The sequence below is a fragment of the Epargyreus clarus genome, unplaced genomic scaffold, assembly GCF_041222505.1.
Source record: "Epargyreus clarus isolate Ecla_fem2 unplaced genomic scaffold, WU_Ecla_fem_2.2 ptg000001l, whole genome shotgun sequence".
Taxonomy (NCBI): Eukaryota; Metazoa; Arthropoda; class Insecta; order Lepidoptera; family Hesperiidae; genus Epargyreus; species Epargyreus clarus.
Genome location: NW_027332209.1, coordinates 4,869,719 through 4,891,600, shown reverse-complemented (window position 1 = coordinate 4,891,600; position 21,882 = coordinate 4,869,719). Strand labels below are relative to the sequence as shown.

At 34.2% G+C, this 21,882-nt stretch overlaps 1 protein-coding gene across 2 annotated transcripts in view; it reads left to right on the top strand.

The window, feature by feature from the left end:
* The first annotated feature begins 8,538 nt into the window (after positions 1-8,538).
* The window catches only part of Aanat (arylalkylamine N-acetyltransferase), a 46,299-nt gene continuing 32,955 nt past the window's right edge, over positions 8,539-21,882 (top strand). For both annotated transcript variants that reach the window (XM_073074818.1, XM_073074828.1), the window contains exon 1: positions 8,539-8,764. In XM_073074818.1, coding sequence (XP_072930919.1) covers positions 8,675-8,764 — 90 coding nt within the window. In that variant the 5' untranslated portion in view covers positions 8,539-8,674. The remainder of the gene's footprint in view (positions 8,765-21,882) is intronic.

The window sequence follows — 21,882 nt, the reverse complement described above, 5'->3', positions numbered from 1 at the left end:
TACAAAATAGATCCTTGATTGCGGTATCTAAGTTAGGGATGGTCTGTGATCGATTAATCGAAGAATCGGTTTTTTTGGACCAAAAATAAACTATTATTTATTAGGAAAAAATATCAATTTACTATATTTATATTTTTTCCTAAAAATTGAAATTAGATTTTTTTGGAAGTTGTTGGTATATTAATAAAAATGTATTATAGACATGACGGATACTATTTCAGTGATTGATTGATTCTGGTGACATTTTTCTTCACTAGCGTCGCGCCTAATTAGATAGTTTAAATTTTTTGAGAATCGGTTCTTTAGGCCTCGATTTTTTTCTGAATACATTTATCACACTTCGATTCGAATCAATTCAAGAATCAACTATTTCGGAAATAATCGCCATCTCTAATCTAAGCAAAAGTACTTACTAAAATTTTAATGAAGTTGTGTAAAGTAAGTGCTAAATTAGTTAAAGAATGTCGCATTAGCATAAGGCTACGAAAACTGTTAACCTTGTGATTTTAAGCATTGATTAAGGCGATATGTGTGCATTGTGATTGTGCAAAAACACTTATCCGTCTAAGATAATATAACCGTCTTACAAAAAAACTCGTTTTTATCTTTTTTTAATTGCAGTAGTAATTGGTCAGATGATAAGAAGTCACTGCCGCCCATGAACGCCTGTAAACAATTTGAAGGTGGTAGAACCCTTTGTGATTTGACTCCTGCGGCACCACCGCCACACCTATTTCTACCTAATAACAGCAGTGTTAGGCACTGCTGTGTTCCGGTTTAAAGGGTGTGGGAGGGAGACAGACTTTTCCGAGGCGTTTCAGCTTAGTCCTCAGTGGTAGCGGCATCAGTTGCCGACCTCAGGTAGGAAACTCTAATCCTATCTGGGGTTGATTACAGATGTCCATGGGCGGCAGAAGCCACTTACCATTAGGTGGACTGCATGCTCGTCTGCTACTCTTATATTATAAAAAAAAACTCCATATAGAATAAGCGTTCTTGTGCTCTATTACAGATGTGTTACCCCTGCTAAGAGTTAAGATAGTCGGTATGTAAGTAACGTCCCATCCTTCCACTGAAACACAAAAACTGATTCACACTTAAAACAGTTTTAAATATAATGACAGCGAATAATTAATTAAAAAATTAGTCAATCATAATTAATTGCACCTCATTTTGAACTAACGCGAAGCTTATAAAATCATGACCTTGTTTTAAAAATGTCTGTTTTGTACTTTGAGGTAGGTTAGTTTTTTCATTTCGAAATTCAAGTTCAAAAGCAATTTTGTGAATAAGGTTATATCGAAATCTGCATGATTGCACAATTGAGGTTCGTTGAACTTTTTTAATATTCTAACGTAACAAGTTGTTTATAATTAGTTATTTTTCAATAAAGACTTCATTTTGTAGCGAAGAAATTAATTTAATACTACTGTGTTTTGGTTTGAAGAGTGTGATAAGTAAAGATGCTAATATGAAGTGTTCTAACTCAATCCTCAAATATGGCACATCGATGGACTGTGATTGACTTCTATTAAGATTTTAGTATAGCCTGAGGGTTAAAATTTGGCCTCTCAATAAGAGAGGACCGACGGTAATGTCTTTTGAACAGGTATGGATAGGAGATTAGAAGTTCATGTCTTTGGAACGGTTATGTGCGCATTAAAAACGACTTATCACTTATTATAAGGGCGAAGGAAAATATGACGAAACCTATCAACCACTTGCCTAAGAATTAATAGTTCTCAAATGTGTGTGTACTTGGCTAACGCGATGAAATATGTTCTAAACAGCACTCTGAAAGGAGACCCGTGCGTAGCAGTGGGAGAGTAATGAGTTAACGATAAAAATCATAGCACAACTTAAGGTCAGGCACCAATACTATAAAACTGTGGGTGTCATAAATACTTTTATCTTGACCTTTTGAGTGACCATACGTCTATTACCGCGAGGCGACATCATAAATGTCAAACAGTGTAACGAGATTTATGTAACGTATTTGTTTCGCGGATATAGTGTTTTACAACTTCTTCCGTGGTCATAAATAAATCGAAAATTTATATATACGCATTATATGTCATAGATATTGAAGCAACAAATGCGTATGTAACGTTATTAATGTTACAGCTTTTGCGACACGACGTTACGGAACGGAACGCAACCGGAGTCCTCTTAGCGCGTTGCATCGTCCGGCTCCGCCCAGGTGAGCTTGACGCTCGCCACACCGTCTGGTGTGTACGACGGTATGCGACCACACATACCGCCGTCCTTCCCAGGGTCGCTGACCGGGCGGTTCGAGCTCCCACTCTTGCCACCCGCAACCCCGGAAGCCCCCTTTTAGTCGCCTCTTACGACAAGCAGGAGATACCGTAGTCCTATTCTAATCCCGGAACTACAGGGACGTTTTAATGGCACAGCTAGCCATAGACATCTGCAGAACTATATGTTTTAGAAATTGAAGTGACAAATGCCAGTGCAGTGTATATTAATGTCGCAGCCACTCATGGACATCTGCAACTTAAAATAGAACAGGATGCTACCGGAAGTCATTCGTAACTGAATTAGACTAAACTAGTTATTACCCGCGGCTTCGGCCGCGTTTCAAAGAAAATAATATGACATTCTAACATACATAAAACTGAAAATTCGTACCTTTATTGGAATGACAGTGGCGCCTTCTGGCGAAAATTGGTCATACCAACTCTGAAACCTTCGTTGGCTCATGGACAACAACTTTGCTAAAGATCATCTCTTGATCAAATGCATAGTTTACGATTCAATCCTTACTAATATCGATTAAAATAATCGACTTTTTGGTCCAAAAGATCGAATCTCTGATTAATCGATCTTAGATCGCCATCCCTAGTTCCCGTGGGATTTCCGGGATAAAAACTATCCTATGTCCTTTCTCGGGTCTCAGACTATCTTTGTACAAAATTTCTTTAAAATCGGTTCGTGGCGCTGATTGGAAATAGTATGGGCAAATACGTAAACAAATACCAAAACAGTCATATTTGTCAAAACGTAAAAAGTCATGGTAAGGGTACAGATGGGCTGCATGCTCGTTACTTCAATGTTAAACAAATATCATTAAGAGTTTGCGTCAACTACACATGTCCATGAAATGCAACTATCTCCTAACTTATCGATTTAAGATAAAGAATATCTTAATCTATAATTTTATATTCGGTGCATTCAAGGATCAAAATTTCAACATAATGCACAAAATTAAGTAATAAAATAGTTGCTAAGCTATTCATTTTATACGGACTATCATAAAACGGTTTTGTCGGAAGCAGTCAATACTCTTCCTGAATTCTTCAGACGTTTTACGACTAAGTCTAAATTTAACACATTAATATTTTAAATCACATCCTATTTATGTAATTTAATTAAAAAACATTCTATAAGAATATGTACATTGCCACTCATCGATATCTGTGATAAACCCAAGGTCTGGCCCATCTAAGGTCGAACACAGATACGTTGCTTTCCTAAGGCATAAGGACTAAACAGACTGCAAATCAGAACACAACTTAAATTATGTTTAAATGGTTTATGTAACTATTTGAGTTGAGTTTTATTGGAACTTTCCAATTTAGATCTTCATTAAAATAAAAGATAAATCGAGAAAAGAATGGTACGGCCGTGCCGCTTTTTTGGCTCGACTTGGCGGAGGCACTGCCGTGCGTCGAGATTAATAGATGCCGTTTCGTATGCATCGCACGTCGTCACGCTAACAAACGATCTAACCCGCCGAATTGGCGGTTATATATAAAAAACAAATTAAAATGCTACGTCAAAATATTTTTCTTATAGAATTCGCACTATAATTACACTAAAATTAAAGATTATACCAAGTCTACTGTTTTTACAACAAATAATGATATCAACCAGTTGTTTGGCGAAAGTGTCGTGTAGGATTTAACAGTAGGTAAGTAATCGCACCAATGCATTACTTATGTGCATTAGTTAATTTCAATGCCACGATAAAAAGGAAGTAAGAGTATAATTCGCAAAAAAGGTACACGTGTTTAATTGCAATTCAACGAAAGTATAGATCGAAGTCATATGGTCGCCGAACATCAACATATTTTTGTAATTCCGTTTAAAATAAAGTTTCTATGAAAAAGGACAATGATTTATTTTTTTGCTAAGTATTTTTTTATAATTGCTAATTAGGACTTTTTAGGTGATACCATTTTTTCGTTTAACACTGGAGATACTACCGCTACACCTCTTTTCGCGTAATTTAATTTATTTAAATCGCGTAAAGTAAATTACAACAATCTTGAGTGCTGTATTCAGATTTGAGAAAAATACGTAAAAGAGAAAAAAGGGAATTGAAAATAGATAAATAATAGATGAAAATAATAGTATTTCAGAAAAAAAAGTCGCGAAAAGAAATATAAATAATATGTTGAATTTAAAACTAATGGCATGACGTATTAATGCCATTAGTTTAGTAGTATGGCATTTCTCAGATTACTAGGGTAATCTAAGAAATATGCTTAAAGAGCCCGTCCTAGAAAAAAGAAAAGAAAAGTACTAGGGTACTTAGTAAGACATTACATACGTGTATAGGCACACGTGCTTTGCAAGAATCAAGAGTAAAGTTGAACTCACGGTTAAGGTCACGGGTTAATTTATATTAAACTCCGACGTTTTAACCTTGCTGTTTAGTTTTATTTTCCCTCATCCTATCCGTTTGCTGTGTTTGTTATTGGATTAAGAAATCATTTAGGACATTGAAATTATGTGTTTCTGTCTGTCCTGGATGTCGATGTGTGCATCGCATAAGCATAGCACCTATGACACATGTATCCTTGTAGAACTACGCGTATAAAATGCTTTATTAAACCTAACATTCATAAGTAAGTTGGTTATAAAGCCTGTTAAAAAGTTAATTATTTCACGCCACATACATTTTTACCGCTTCCGTACCTTTTTTATCTTTACGAGGGGGAAACCTTCAAAAGGTACCCAACGTAGTAGGATACCCCGTGATCCTCCGAGCGTGATACCCCGATCGGGCTGTGTCCTGGGGCAGCATTTGCTCCTCCCACAACATCTGGTGTTCACGACCACACATACCGCCGTCCCTCCCGCGGTCGCTTACTGGACGGTTCGAGCTCCCACTCTTGCCGCCCGCAACCCCGGAAGCCCCCTTTTAGTCGCCTCTTACGCCAGGCAGTGGATACCGTAGACCTATTCTAGTACCGGAACTACAGAGACAACCGTTTCCGTACCTACAAGTTAATTTTTCATTAACCATGTCGCAAAACCCCACAACTCGTCAAGAGAAGACGCCACTAGTATTCCAAATCACGCTATCGATTTTTTCTCAACAACTTACATATATAGAAGCTCCGAACTAGCTTGACGGGAGATTTCCATTTATTAAAATCGAATCCTATGGTTTAGTGTATCTTCTGAAACGCGGAAACACGCATGAAACTTAGCCACGAATGGCACCTTTGATGTTTGTGACATATTTTTATTTTATAATGATCATTTATGATCTACACAGGCCATGGACTGAAACGCGATTCAAGCAAACACCTAGTACCTATATAAATAATATTGTATCTCTAGGAAGCAATTTTATATAAACCTGTTGCTACGAATCAATCTGGCTGATCGAACGCGGCGTATGATTGTCACGAAACAGCAATTTTATGCTAGAACAAATACAAATTATTTTATTAAACAATTCGGGCGTTTAGCATGTATTATTAAATAATCCGTAACTTATAAACAGGCTTGTGTTGTTCATTGTTTATAAATGGATCGAGAAGAAATATTAAAATTTTGCTTGTACTCTTTCATTTCCCGTAATAAGCAAGATCACAAAGGAAATTACATCGACTTATCTTGAAAATTTGAGTCGTGTTTCATCTACCTGATGTTTGAAACTACCTACAAAAACAATAAAAACAAAAGTGAAAATAAACACTTGTTTATAAATTTGTATAAAAAAAGCATTTAGCATACATTATTTATAGATCATTAATTGTAAATTTACAAGGTAAAGGTATCCTTACAATTTTGGTTATAAACACAGTTTACGTAGTTATGTATAGTAACAGTCTTGTGTCGTCATTTAACAACTATTATTTTGAGATTTTCTTTTTGCTAAAATTTGTTATGCTATGCTTGTAAGTAATAGTTATTGTGTGTATTAAAAATAATGATCACTTGCTTAAAAACGGCAATGGGAAACGTCCTTAAAGGTGTATGAATTCTAACAATTCGCACTTGCCCAGCGCGGTGAAATGGCCTTAACCACTTTTCCTCTGAGAGGGTCTCCTCTCTTTGTGATTTTACCGGGGCAGCACGTTCTTCATCATTCCTTAAGTATAATTATATGCAATGATATACATATTATGATAGTTATCGGAAACATGTAATAGTTTAGTATACACTTCATGCTGAGACATTTAACACTGTAGTAACCTTCCAATACCTAATAAGATGCATTTTATTTTTCATGACGTTCTTAATCATCATGGATATTCCACCTGTAATCGATTTCAGGACGACTCTTTGAGGAATGCCAATGTTCATGAGCGGAAGTGATCACTTAACATCAGATGGAGTTTACTACTTCAATTACGATCACAAGTCTCCGCAGACGCATAGTAACATGGCGCTCCGTTCGGAATTATTAGCAAGGGACTCTGCAACAATGTACCTACTGCCTGCCGCAACCTTCACATTCGTATCTAGGGTAAATGACGCTTTTACAAAATATTAATGCAACGGTGGTAACTGTAACAGCTCTGAAAGAATAAATTATTTATCATTATACATATTGAACTATCTTCTTTTTAATTACTTAATGGAACGAATACTGTGAATTTTCTGGAGATTTCTGAGACATACATTTTCTTTGAACTTGTTTCACTGTTACAAATAATTAATCAATTAATTCCATACAAATATCTACGTGTCTAACTCCGTTTTTTGAGAGTTGATTCAATAAATGAGAGGTGCAATAGAACCCGAACCTCCAGAACGGAAGACGGAAATCATTCCTTTGCGCTATGCGCTTGGGCTTGCGCAAACACTTCCTACCTATATATATTATATTTGGTGGGGGTAAAACCCTCTGCGATAAGACTCCGGCGGCATCACCTACTGCTGCCTAATAACAGCAGTGTTACTTTTTTGTTCTGGTTTTAAGGGTGTGGTAGAAGAGACGAACTGTTCAGAGGCATTCGAGCGTAGTTTTCAGGGGTATCTCGGGCCGATTTTAAGTAGAAATAATCTTATTCAGGGTTGACTACAGTAGTCTATCCTTAACATCAAATGGTCTACACACTCGTTTGCTACTCGTATGTTATAAAAAACTTATCTTAACTTACATTAATCAGAAATTATTTTCAGTAACCTAATTTAAGAAGTTTTTCTTATGAACGTAGGTACAGACGCTGAAAATCCTTATCCTTACTAATATTATAAATCCGAAAGTAACTCTGTATGTCTGTCTGTCTGGTTGTCTCTTCTTCACGTCCAAACCACTGAACCGATTTTAATGAAATTTTGTACAAAGATAGTCTGAGACCCGAGAAAGGACATAGGATAGTTTTTATCTCGGAAATCCCACGGGAACTAGGGATGGCAATCTAAGATCGATTAATCGGAGAATCGATCTTTTGATCCCAAAATCTTTTGTTTTAATCGATATTAGTAAGGATTGCATCGTAAACTATGCATTTGATCAAGTGATGATCTTTAGCAAAGTTCAAGGTACAAATTTTTAGTTTTATGTATGTTAGTATGTTATATTATTTTCTTTTAAACGCGAGCGAAGCTGCGGGCAAAAACTAGTACATTATATTGTTTTAATGCTTTAAAAGCAAATTATTTTAATGCTTTATCAAAATTGAATTAATGTAAAACATGCATATAAAGTGTAGTGATAATGGCCAAGTAAAGTTTACCAGACATGTTTTTCACGGATTGCATGATAATTAATTCTATATACAATTTATTAACTTATTTATAACCATTATTTTACAATTTTTTATTATTTTTAAAACCAATTGACGTCTTTCATAATCTGTATTGATTGATTTGGGATCTCTATTGGAATCTCTATTGACTTATAAATTTAATTAGGACGAGGGTATTTTGAAAGATACTCTGAGTATTATTGCACTGTGAAATTCGTAAACCTTAATTAAAACTAGGCAAATTAGCGTTTATTTACACTTACAGACAAAGGGCGTGTCAGACACGTTTCGTAACAGACAAAAAGGTGTTGTTTTACAATGTGTATTTTACGAATTATATCATTTTGAACAGACGTGCTTGTAAAAATATTATTATACAAAAAATAATATCATTGTATTACCACGGCGCGTGCCTGAAACGTTCAGCGTCTATACACAAACGGGTCCATAAACAAAAAGCAAGCGCTCAGGCCGTAGGAAACGTTCGCCGCCACCGCGTACGGATTAAACATACGGATATGAAAGGGACAGGAGCGAGGGGGCGCGTTCAGTTTACAGCTTTTATATAAAAGAAGCGCGATATTTCACAACCATTCGAACTTGGAATCTCGACGCGATCCCGTTGCGGAGCACGCGAGAGCCGAACGCATCCGAATTCGCGCGCGAAGTGACAGAACGTACAGATTAACGTAAATTTGTTTTATTTTTCGTTGTTCGATATGGCTGTTGCAAGTGCCAGGAATATTGTGAATTTGAAGGAGAAGGAGCGACACTTCGAACATGACAATGCCAGGATTGATAAATATACGGTAAATATATAATATTTAAGCGCAAATTTAATTAAGTTACTTTTACTAATACGTGATTTATGTCAAATGCCATTAATTTGCAAATTATGTGAATTGTATTTCTTATATTGTGTTCCTGTAATTATTGTTTAACTTACATAAAAATATGCAAAACAATAGAAAAAAAATATTATTATTTATAAAAATATTTGAACGCATTCAACATCACCAACATAAAATGAAAATCTTGAAACATATTATCATTATATTATCATCTATAAATAAACATACAAATGCATACAAACATTAATCTATTTTTAAAAACAATAAAATTATAATTGCAAAATAGAAATAATAATTTATATTCTCAATACCTTAATCTATCGGATTAGTGATGGTCAACATGTTTCCTTTCAATTGAATACCAAATGAATGTATTGTATATTTTAAAATACAACGCGAAATTTAATTAAATAAATAAGCATCTATTTTTCTATTCATCGTAAATATAACTGCACGCCGTAAGGTCGTCTGAAAGAAGTCTCTTTTTAGACCGCCTTTTGTATTGTTTTTAAATTTGTTTGTTTCTTTTTATATCTACATTTCTGGGTACAATTAAGAGTATTTTTTATTTTTACTTTCATAATACTATATTGTGAATCATAATAAATTTCCTTTCATGTCCGGGAGACAGGGGTCCAACGGTGGGACAATATAATATAAATAAAGCTACTTAAAATGATTAAAACAATAATAGATCTGCAATTTGACCGGACTTCATTCATAAGCGTAGATTGCAAAATATATGCAACAAGCATTCCCAATTACAAAAGTCATTGCTACAAAAGTAGACCTTGATAAATGTCAAAATGTTATTAATACGACTGCCTAACCAGTAACCGAACCCGAAATCCTCTGAACTCACCATGTATCAAAGGTGGTCAGAAAACACAATAGTGTAATTTTTACGAGTACCTACATGCACTCTGTAATCTTTCACTTCATACATCAGTATTTATTCAAGTGTATTATGTCGCTACCCCTTTGGCAACGATATAATATACTTGAATAAATACTGAAATTCATTCAAACAATTCATACATGAAATTTTAAATATTTCTCATATATTTTGAAGTCGATCAAATATTAACATTTTCATTTCGTATACCGTACTTTTATTGCAAATTCCACAGCCCGCCGACATGAATTCTGCACTGTACCCTTACCATGAGTTTTTACGTTTTGACAAATATGACTGTTTTGGTATTTGATTACGTATTAGCCCATATAATTTCCAAGTTATGATATTATGCGCTAGAGGCGCTGATTGGAAATTGTATGTGGCAAATACGTAAACAAATACCAAAACAGTTATATTTGTCAAAACGTAGAAACTCATGGTAAGGGTACTGTACTTATTCGAAATAGCTTTTAAGCTATAAATGTATCTGAAAACACTATTTTGCAGTCGTAAAAGTTTATTAGTTCGTGAATACTGAGTTGTAAACAAAGTTATTGAAGTATGCGGCAGTAATTTAATATCTTTGGTATATGACACAGTAATTGGTAAGTTACCATTAGCACTTATGTCAGTGTTGGTAATAACTAGTTAGTAGCACAGGTAGTAGCTACAACTCTTTTTATAGCCAATTTTTGAACATAAGTCTCTTCTATAACTGGGGGATACCTTATTTTTAGGCACGAGTCTCTTCCACATTTGGGAGATCCATAATACCTTCGAAAAATGGTCTAACAATTGTTACTCAACCCGGGCTAATGACTTTACGTGCCCTCCAAAGGTCGTCAAATCCCCATTAAAACATATGAAAATTAAAAAAGGTTAAATTTAACAGGAGAAAGTTATGTTACGAACCAGAAAGTTATTATAAAAAACCCCGACTTCCTACAAATTCAGATAAACCCAAGGACATCTTATTTTTTAAAATCCGTCAAGCCGATTTGGCTAAAAGTCGTGCCAAAGAATGAGACATATGTGCATATACTCGAAGAACACTCCTATATTATCGTCTGCTACTCCTATATTATAAAAAATAACATTACACTACTCGGCCAAACATTACAATAATATTAAAACAAAAAATGTAATAATTTGCTGAAATTAAACCCAGGACACATATATCAATATAATAATCTTAAAAAAAGTTTTTAAAGGTAAGTAAAGTCTACCAATACGCACTTGGCCAGCGCGGTGGACTATGGCCTAATCCTTCTCATTCTGAGAGGAGACCCGTACCCACTTGTGAGACAGTAATTGATGATGATGTCAATACGCTTGCAAAACAGCTCACAGGCTCATAAGATCAGCTAAGATCCATTGCTAATCGACCGTGAGATAAAACACAGTACAATTAACACGAGAACATTAATTATAGTTCAAGTTAACTTTATCAACAAACAATGTTATCTTGTTTATTCACTTCATACCGGTTATTTTAACGAGTTAACAAATGGTTAACTTCCTATTAACGAAGATGTTCATAATTAAATTATATTTTATAATAATTAGTAAGTAATGACGAGTTCGTAGAGGCGTGGGGTCAATAGCAGTCTGACACGCAGGCTTCCGGGTGCGAACCCTGGTTCAACAGACATTTAAAAAAAAAATTGATTTCTGTTCTGGTGTTTTTACGGTGGTAAAGTATATTAAAATATATGTACTAAATATAATATTAAATAATGAGAACTGTAAGAGTGTATTTACGATGTAATATATCCCTTTGTGTTTTTTACATATTTATTTGAAAAGCGTATTTAAAATAAAGAAATAATTTCGCGATCTTTTAACTTTTGAATTCATAATAATGCAGAACAGTATTCATAAATAAGCTAGTGATAAATGATAATTTATCAAAACGGATCTAACTAACGCATAAGGTCAGGATTAAGGCTGATCGCTCATTGGCGACCATCACGTGAGAGATAGTTGCGTAAGCTACCTCAAGCTACAGAACAGCCGCTTAGTCCACTGCCGCTCAGGCGTCCAATTTATTGAGACTGTCGAGAAGCAAATTTTCGTCTTTTTTTCGAAAAATCTGTTAACAGTCATGTTATAGACGTCTGTTATAGAAGCATGAGCTACTAAATAATCGGTGAGCAACTTCTGTCAGTCGCAATATTCTCGCAACTTACCTTTAACCTCACCTTCCAAACCACCCACTAATTTGTGGGGTTGGTATATTATTAATCTATTTTGAAAATATTATAATGCTTTAATTAGCATTATATTATTATGAAAAAATATTTAGTTATCAGAGTATTCTTATGCAAAATCATAGGGTGGCATATCTGAGAACGGATAGAAACACATCCCTTATATCTTCACGTAAGACTAATCGACCTCATAGACCAACAATTTGTGAAGGTGGTAGAACCCTTTGTGGTTCGACTCCGGCGGCACCACCGCCACACCTATTTCTGCCTCATAACAGCAGTGTTAGGCGCTGCTGTGTTCCGTTTTACTTTTCCGAGGCGTTCCAGCTTAGTCCTCAGGGGTAGCGGCGCATCAGTGGCCCACCTCAGGTAGGAATACTAATCCTATCTGGGGTTGATTACATGTCCATGGCCGGCAGTAGCCACTTACAATCAGGTGGACTGCATGCTCGCCTGCTACTCCTATATTCTAAAAAAATCACATTATAAAATAACCGTTAAAGCTACTACTAGTAGCTAAAGCGGTAATAGGCGGTCAGCCTTAGGTCGATCATAACAATTCTACGTACGATTGTACTCGTATTTATCGTTTGATCTTGTTCTTTAACTGCTTTACAAATGAGACAAGATTGCTAAGCATAGTATGATTAATTATGCGTGACAATTTGTTAATTTTTACGGTTCAAGTTTAAAAACTTACGGAACCGTAAAAATCCTATACGAAAACTTTATTCAAATTTCATCAAAAAATAAAAATATCTATAATTTTTAACGAAAACTTTATTCAAATTTCATCAAAAAATAAAAATATCTATAAATTAATTAATGGAGTAATGTGAATCTATTTGTTTCATAAGCTTTTATTTAAAATGATTTATTAGTTCCTTTGTATGTATGTGACGGTCAAATCTTGCAATTGAATTTTAAATTAGTCAACCCCAACCGATTTATCTGAAATTTTGCATACACGTTTGGTTTGTTGGCATGAAGTAACAGCCAAAAACACGTTCTAGGTGAGTAATAAGCTGTCCTTTTTAAATCAACAAGCACTAAGCCACGAAAGAAATTTTAAAATCAACAAGCAATAACAGAATGCTATTAGAAATTACAATGCAAATAAAGTGATGGCTCCATAAACAGTCAACATATCGGGCAATAAAGATTGCGTTATCTTTTTGATCCCATTACACATTGCACTAATTAACTGTACGCATAATATCAGATTAAATTAATGCGTACAGTTTTAATTAAGATATATGCACTCAGTTGCTAACTATAGAATGTTGACTAACACTTTTGAAGGTGGTAGAACCTTTTGTTGTTCGACTCCAGCGGCACCACTCACACATCTATTAACAGCAGTGTTACTAGCTGCTGTGTTCCGGTTTGAAGGGTGTGGTAAGGGAGCACTTTTCCGAGACGTGCCAGCTTAGTCCTCAGTGGTAGCAGCGCATCTGTGGCCGACCTCAAGTAGGTATATGTAATCCTATCTGGTATCTTGATAACAGATGTCCATAGTCGGCAGTAACCACTTGGTGGTGCATGCTCGTCTGGTACAATAATAATAATAAGAGTAGTACTAATAGTACTAATAGCTGGAAGACGGAAGGTTGGCAGGAGAAAGAAGTCGTGGTTACGTAACATTTGAGAGTGGACCGGAATAGCCAACGCCGCTGAGCTATTTTGCAGAGCTAAAAGCAAGGAGGATAGCAAGAAGCTGATAGCCAACCTTCAATAGTATGGAGAGGCACTTTAAGAAGAAGACTAATAGCACAGATTAATAAATAGTTACTACGTAACTAATAGTGTGCCCAGTGTCAAAATTGGACCATAATCATAACTGAAAATTTCAGGAAAAACATTTTAGGTACACGTTTAAAATTTTTCAAAAACACTAAGAGAGACCACTTGTTCAAATCCGGTGGGCAGTAGAAGTACACTCGCGCTCCGTGAGTTCCGTTCTGAATTTCTGATTAGCCCTGACATTGAAACAGACAGACTTTTTTAAATTAACTTTCTTTCAATATCAGTACAAATCACCGTTTATGTGTTTAATTTAAAAATATTTTTTATATATTCTTATGTAAAAAAGTACCATCAAGAGAAGGGGTTTTGTTAATAAGATAACGTATACTTATAAGTTATAATATTGTTGAAACTATTTATAGATTTAAACAATTAAAAGTACATGCAAATGAATATTGAATATTAAACTGAAATAATTAGCAATGTCCATATTAAAACTAGGTCGATACACATAAAAAATAGAACAGGTAAACCTGTTTCAAGTATTACTTCCTAAACATTTTTTATATACCAAAAACATGTGTATAATTCCTGTTGCTAATGGTTACTACGAACATTTAGAACATCCAGAACATAAAATAGGTGCTTTAGTTGCCTACTGAGTCGATGGGATTAAAACTATTATTTTACTATTATAAATATAATTTCATTTTTAGTATATGTTTATATAGCGGCCACCTTTATATATGCTCTGTCAAAAATCAAGTGTTTATCTATTACGTTTCAGGAGATAGAGTCCTGTGACAGACGGACAGATAGCGGAGGCTTAGTAAAAGGGTTGCGTTTTTTCCCTTTGGGTAGGGAACCCTAAAAACATAAGTAATAAGATGCCAAGTTATGATTTTAATATAATTGATGTTCTGATAACAATTAAATTCGTATTAATTTAAAATAATGCAAGCCAAATGAAAAATCTCCTCCTTTTTTGAAGTGGGTTAATTAATTCTTTATGTACTTGTAATTATTAGTACATTCGTTACAATGCCAGTGACTAAGCTTCCGGGTTCAATACCCAGTTAGAGTAATTGTAAAATTGTGTGATTGGTTTTTTTGCTTGTGTGTACGCAATACACTTTTAAGGCCTTCCTACTCTGTGCTATCCAAACTACAATTCCCGAATCTATTTAAATATATCAATAAAGCAATTTGATTATTTTTTAAGAAAATGATAAAAGTCGTGTAAATGCGACGTAAGCTCGTAACATATCAATACTTAAAAACACTAGTTTGCACTGCTGTTTAATGGATTTTGAAAATATCCGAATCCATATGTGAAAACTGTCAAATTATATAGATATGGGCTTAGGGCCTACACACATTAAAGCGTTATGGTAACGCACTGTAACACTATGGGGGAAGTTTTCCGTCGTAACGGAAATTTGCGTCGTGAAACCCAACGAAAATAGTAGCGGCACACTTTAGAAATAACTATTTCGAAGCACAGGAAAATACTGGCATCTGGAAATGCATCGAAGTGGGAAATGTCTGAAATAGTAATGAAAGGATTCCGCATGTACTTGTGTTTTGAAGGGTTAAAGTTCGGTTTCATACCATTGAGACATTCCCACGTAGTCCTTAGTATAAACATACGATTTTATTCATTACTAGCTTACTCGGCAAACGTTGTGTTGCCATATAAATAAAAAAAATGTTAACGGTGAACAACCCTTATCACTTAGGGGTATGAAAAATAGAAAGTAGCCGATTCTCAGACCTAATGAATATGCATATAAAATTTGGTGAAAATCGGTAAAGCCGTTTCGAAGGAGTACGATAACAAACATTGTGACACGAGAATTTTATATATAAGATATTGTTGGTTTGTTAAGCCCTTATCAAGTAGCATACATTTTCATTAGCTACTTATTGTAAACAATATTCAAATGCAATTAATTGAATTATATTCTAACATGGATTATTTCGCGAATAATAATGTACACTGCCGGAACCATTGTATGCACCGCTAAGTAGTTGTCTAAGCTACACTGTAATAATTGTATGAATATTCACTATATTATCTCTCTGTTATCTTGAACGAGAACTATTGCACTGTACCCGAAGGTCACAATAAGACAATCACTTTATACTACACTTCTAGATCCTGAATAGAAATATTTAAAGCTGCATTATAATCTACAGATACAACTCTAGGAACTTAAATAATATATAAAATATTAATATATGTGAAAAAATTGTTATAAAAATATTCTGTATCACGATTAAAATCTATAATAAACTTGTTTGAAATATCCTGTCTGTAATGTTTCCTGTATCCTTTATATTATATTATTTAAATAAAAATAAACAAACATCGTTTAAAATAATTTAAAACAATCCAGTAACTAAATGGAACTATACAAAATAATGTTTCTAGAAGTAAAAAAGCTTTTAAATAACATTCTCAATAATTAATTATTAGATTAAAAATACCTACCCGCTTGTACCCAATTTATAAATGTTAGCACCGAATAACTTGATCAAAATAATAGACATTAGCCCTTTGAGACCAGTGCACTAGTCTTTAAATCATAATTTAATTCCAAACTTTAAAGGGAAACAGACTTTTAACATAACACCTAGTTTCTGCACCTTAGTATAATAATTGATCAGATAATTAATTCAGGCTGTGTTATTATCAAGAAATTCTTAACTAAAGATATATAATCAAACAACATTACCGATATGGATATCACGTAATACATTCTTAACCACTACAAAAATAGTGCTATAGTATTATGGGAGATAATTATAACCTTAATAAGGATTTGTCCTTTACTAATATTCATGAACAATGTCATATTATTGAGTAGGTAGTAAGGTACTTAGCCAAGTAAGTTACGTGATGTATTAAAAAAAACGGTTATGTAATGTGGGTCCACTGAAAATAGATCAATGACAAAAGGCTTTCGCCGCTCCCGAAAATATGCCGCCCTGCTGCGTTCGTGTGTAAAAATTTGCCGCCCAGGAAGTAGATCCATAGGAAAGTCTTCTAATTTTCCTTACATTAAATATTTCCGTCCCCTAAAATAGGTTGTGGGACGGATTCTAAACCGAAGTAGACTGCATCAGGCCAGCGAACCGACGGTTGTCACACACACGCACTTATTTATGGAAGACTAGTTTTTGCCCGCGGCTTCGCCCGGGTTTAAAAGAAAATAATATAACATACTAACATACATCAAACTGAAAATTCAAACCTTCAACTTTGCTAAAGAACATCACTTGATCAAATGCATAGTTTACGATTCAATCCTTACTAATATCGATTAAAATAATCGATGTTTTGGGTCGTAAAGATCGATTCTCCGATTAAACGATCTTAGATCGCCATCCCTAGTTCCCGTGGGATTTTTGGGATAAAAACTATCCTATGTTCTTTCTTGGGTCTCAGATTATCTTTATAAAAAATTTCATTAAAATCGGTTCAGTGGTTTGGGCGTGAAGAAGAGACAACCAGACAGACAGACAGAGTTACTTTCACATTTATAATATTAGTAAGGATTAGTAAGGATTACGTACAACAGAGGACTTCCGAGAAATTATATAAACTTAGATCGATAGATAGATGTCATCATAACATATACTGAAACAAATAAGTAAATTAATTAGTTAATTGCCATTTTGTTGGAAATTCAACCTGGAAGTTTTCGTACAACTAAAAGGATTAGTATTACTTATTGCGACATGCGTCAACAATTCTAGTATGTTGTTATATTAAAACAACAACGACCAATTACAACTTCATATAAATGTACGATACATTTATATATACATTTAAAAATAAAAGAACATAAAAATATTGTTCACATATTGTAGAGAGTATAAAACTGAAATGTAATTTTCCAGTACAAAGGGCGAAGTACTCGAGACTATCAAACTACGCTCCATTTAGTTATTGATCAGAAGCCCTCCACGTGCAAGCGTAGGGATGTTTAAAAGGGCTTAAGATGAGGCCTTTGAACTCTTTATGAGATCAAAGGTTTCATTATGCTAGATTACTTAAGGTGAGCTTACAAAATTTACATAGTAAGTATCAACGCTTTTTGAGCCTTATTTTATCTTTCAGAATATTACAAAAATGTGTCTACTCTATATAAAGGGATATGTTATATTGTTACCTACATGTATCAATTTCCGCTACATAAAATAGGTATTAGGTACAATTTACCATAAAATACATAAGAAAAATAATAAATAAGACTACAGCAATAACCTTACTTACAAATAAAACTTACAAAATACATACAATACAAGAATAAACACAATTAATCACTATCATAAGAAATTATTAGCATTTCTGTCCTTGGATAAAGTTGCCAAGATGCTGTCAGTATTTTCTCTTGAAATGGTTATACCAATTCGTTGAGCGAAATGCGTGCCAGCTCCAAGAAAGTAGGTATTACTTAAAGAACAACATATCATAAAATTATATGAAGAGTAGGTAGTAAGTAGGTACCTATTATAATTTTATTCTATTATACTATTATAATTATATACATTATATAATTTAATTATATAGACTGAAACCCTTTATATTGTTTTAAAATTCCACTCAATAACGCTTGTCTTGCGTAGCTTTTTGCCACTGACGGTCACCCATCCAACTTCTGACCGTGCCCGACATTACACTATATTCGTAGGACCGTAGATCTATATAACCTACGGAGTTAGCGTATTCATTTTGTACAATATTAAGTACCAAAAACTTCCAGATGCATTTAATATAAAATTCTAGAATTTGTATATATGTAAATGTTAATAACCCAAAATAAACCGGAAATTGCATTTTATTGCAATAAAGCTATAAACAGTTTTTATTGCCACGTTTTAACTATTATCTTAATAAGCCAAACGAATTGGAAAGCAATTTAAGTTTTTTTTTACAAAAAAACTCTTCCGCCATGCAACAGAAAAACAAAGAAGTTTACTTAAGTGTTCATCACACTGCATTACTGTCGATTAAGGTAACATGATTAGTTTTAGTTAAAAAATCTTAACCAGATACAACTTTCGTTAAAATTCTATTTTAATGAAGCTACCGAAGTAGTAGCAGAATAGTATGACTACGGAATACAGAGTATAGATATAGATAGATAGGTATAGATAGATTAAACATTAAATCTGGAGTTGGGCAAGTGAGTTTTAATAAAAAAATAACATCTCTGAGAATATGCTTTAAATTTAAAAATAATGTGATGGTACCTTTGTGAAAAGCATTTTTGACAGTATATTGGATATAGTTGCTTCGAAGGATGCAGCACGTCAGTTTGACTTACATTAGACATTTTAACGTTCAATCGAGAACTGTCGAAATATTTAGAAATTGTAACGAAAATTCATTCGTCGGCACTATATATGTGCTCGTTTTTAAATGCTTGAACGAGAATTATTAAAACAAAAATTATATAAATAAAATAACTACGCTTTAAAACACACACCACAAACGTTACGTTATATAGTACAATATTAAAGATACGAATATAAAGCATTTTGTCAACAACAAGTGTTACGATAAGACGATTAATATCTCGTTACTCGCCCACAGACCGGAGATAATTAAACTTCCATACCATAGAAACAAAACAAAACAAAAAATACGGTCTTGCTCATTACCGCTCCAATTTCCAGTAAAACCCGTCGGCACAGTGAAACCTTGACCACGTTCAATACCAAGGTCTAGAGTTCGATGATCGCCTTTCGCTTATGCAACTGTCAAATTATATATTCGCGCGTGTTCAATACATAGTAAATCATTAATCAATATTATAATTAGGTGTAAAAATTTAAACGTAGACATTGATTGATAAGTTTAGATATAAACAAAATTCAGTGCAAAAAAACTGCCTACTTTGTAAAACCTACACAGAAATAGGAGTGGTGATTTATACAAGATCTGGTTCGAATTGCCACTTCTAAATATTTTACCGAATTTGCCCTTTTAGAATAAAAAATAAACTTATCAAATAGAAAAGTTGCTTCAACTTTTCCAATCGTCGAACCTAATTTTACAATAATTAAATGATGAATTCAACTATCACCACCAAGAGGAAATCTACGTAGAGGAAACCATTATGAAAGGGCAACCCGCGCCCAGTAATGTAACAAACTTTTAACTATGACCAACCAAAGATAAACATTTAAAATCAAAAATTCCAAAATTTAAAAATACCAATTACGGGTTACAGCGTCAAGAAATAAAAAACTCCGATATGAAAGTTATAGAACAAGAAATACTGCGGAGAAAAAGTAGGGCAATAAAAATGAGCAAGGAAACCTTATAAAGATCAAGGAAAGTATAAAAAAATCAAAACTTCACGGTTCGGTAAATGTTGTTTTTGAAAATGTTTTAATTTTAAAAGCCAATTGTGGATTGTTCAGATCTTTTCGATTAAATAAACGCAATGACGCAAACCTCAATGTTTTTTTTCCAAAATACATTATTAATATTTTTTTATAATATAGAAGTAGTAATTGAGCATGCATTGCACCTGATGGTAGATGTGTACACTGCTACCCTGCCATTAACCCCAAGTTAGATAAGAGTCCTACCTGGGATCAGCCGGTGCATTGCTACTTGCTAGCATTGCGAAGTCGAAACACCTCGGATAAGTACGAGCATACCTCTCCCTTACCATTTTCTTCAAACGAGAACAAAGCAGCACTTAAACCTCTACTTATTAGACAGAAGTTACACTTGACTATTGGTATTGGATGTACTTTGGCATATGGCCCTTTTCATGTGTAGAAGAGATTCCAGCTGTAGAGCTATAACGGATGCAGCAGTAGTACATAAAGACGCTTTCTACACTCACAGCCCAACACTCCCGGTGGCATTGGTATCACACCCAGAAACAGAATTCAAATGCGTCATTCGGTTGTCTGTCCAGCCAAATCGAATCTAGAAATCGGTACGAAGACCGCTCGTCCGCGCATCATCATATCATAAGACTGTTAAAGATTGCATGAATAGTTCTTCCATCCTCATTTCTTAGGGTTTTTTAAATGTTCAGGTGACGCACTAAGCCTTTATAAGTTGAATTCCTTGCTTCTGTGATACGTTTACATTTAAAAATAAGCGCATAAACTATCTATTTTTATTACCTTTCAAAAATGTCACCGGAATCCAAAACAAGTGATTTTTAAATTCAAAAATTACAAAAATAGACTGGCATTTCGAAAAAATAATATTTTTCCAATTTTGACATTGAGAAGACTGGTTTAATCAAAACTTCCTATTGAGAACTAATTCCGCACACGAACACAACAATTACTTTACCAGTGATATTATAGTACACAATAGACTGTTTATATCTTATCTTTTAAGATACATCAATATTTTACGCCAAAATATTACACGAGAAAAACTGTGTCACGATTAAGGTCATACAAGTCTCTCATAATAATATATATTAACGATATCTGGCAAATAATATAATATAAGCAGATGTTTTATTTGTTGATACAAATATATCGCCAATGATACGTGTAGATGCCTCTTCCGCGTTGTAGAAATTAGAAAAAATGTGCTACGCTCGTAGCACCATGTGGCTACGGCTACGAAAAAGATGACACGGGCTACACGCAACGCTACGAATTTTTCCGTACATTCAAAATTAATTAAGTTATTAATGTAATGTAATGTAATAGCAGTGATAGCCTAGTGGTTAAGAAACGCGGCCTCTCGATCGAGGGGACCGAGGTTCAAATCGCAGGCACCTCTGATTTTCAAATTTATGTGCGTATTAGAAATTGATTATCACTTGCTTAAACGGTGAAGGAAAACATCGTGAGGAAACCTGCATACCTGAGAGATCTATAATAAAAAATCTTAAAAGTATGTGAAGTCTACCAATTACGCACTTGGCCAGCGCGGTGGACTATGACTTAATCCTTCTCATTCTGAGAGGAGACCCGTGCCCAGCTTAGGAACAGTAATGGGTTGATGATGATGATGCTGATAATGTTGATTAATGTAAGATGTATCGTAAACGAACGTGGATGCATATTATGTGATATGTTTTCTTGTTATGTGTTTTCGTTTTTACAACACACACTAATGGACAGAGTGTACGGTACACGGATCAAATGACGTTGAACACGCACACCTACATAAAATTTCCAATGAAGCATCATTTATACTCGTACTTTACGTATAAATCCCA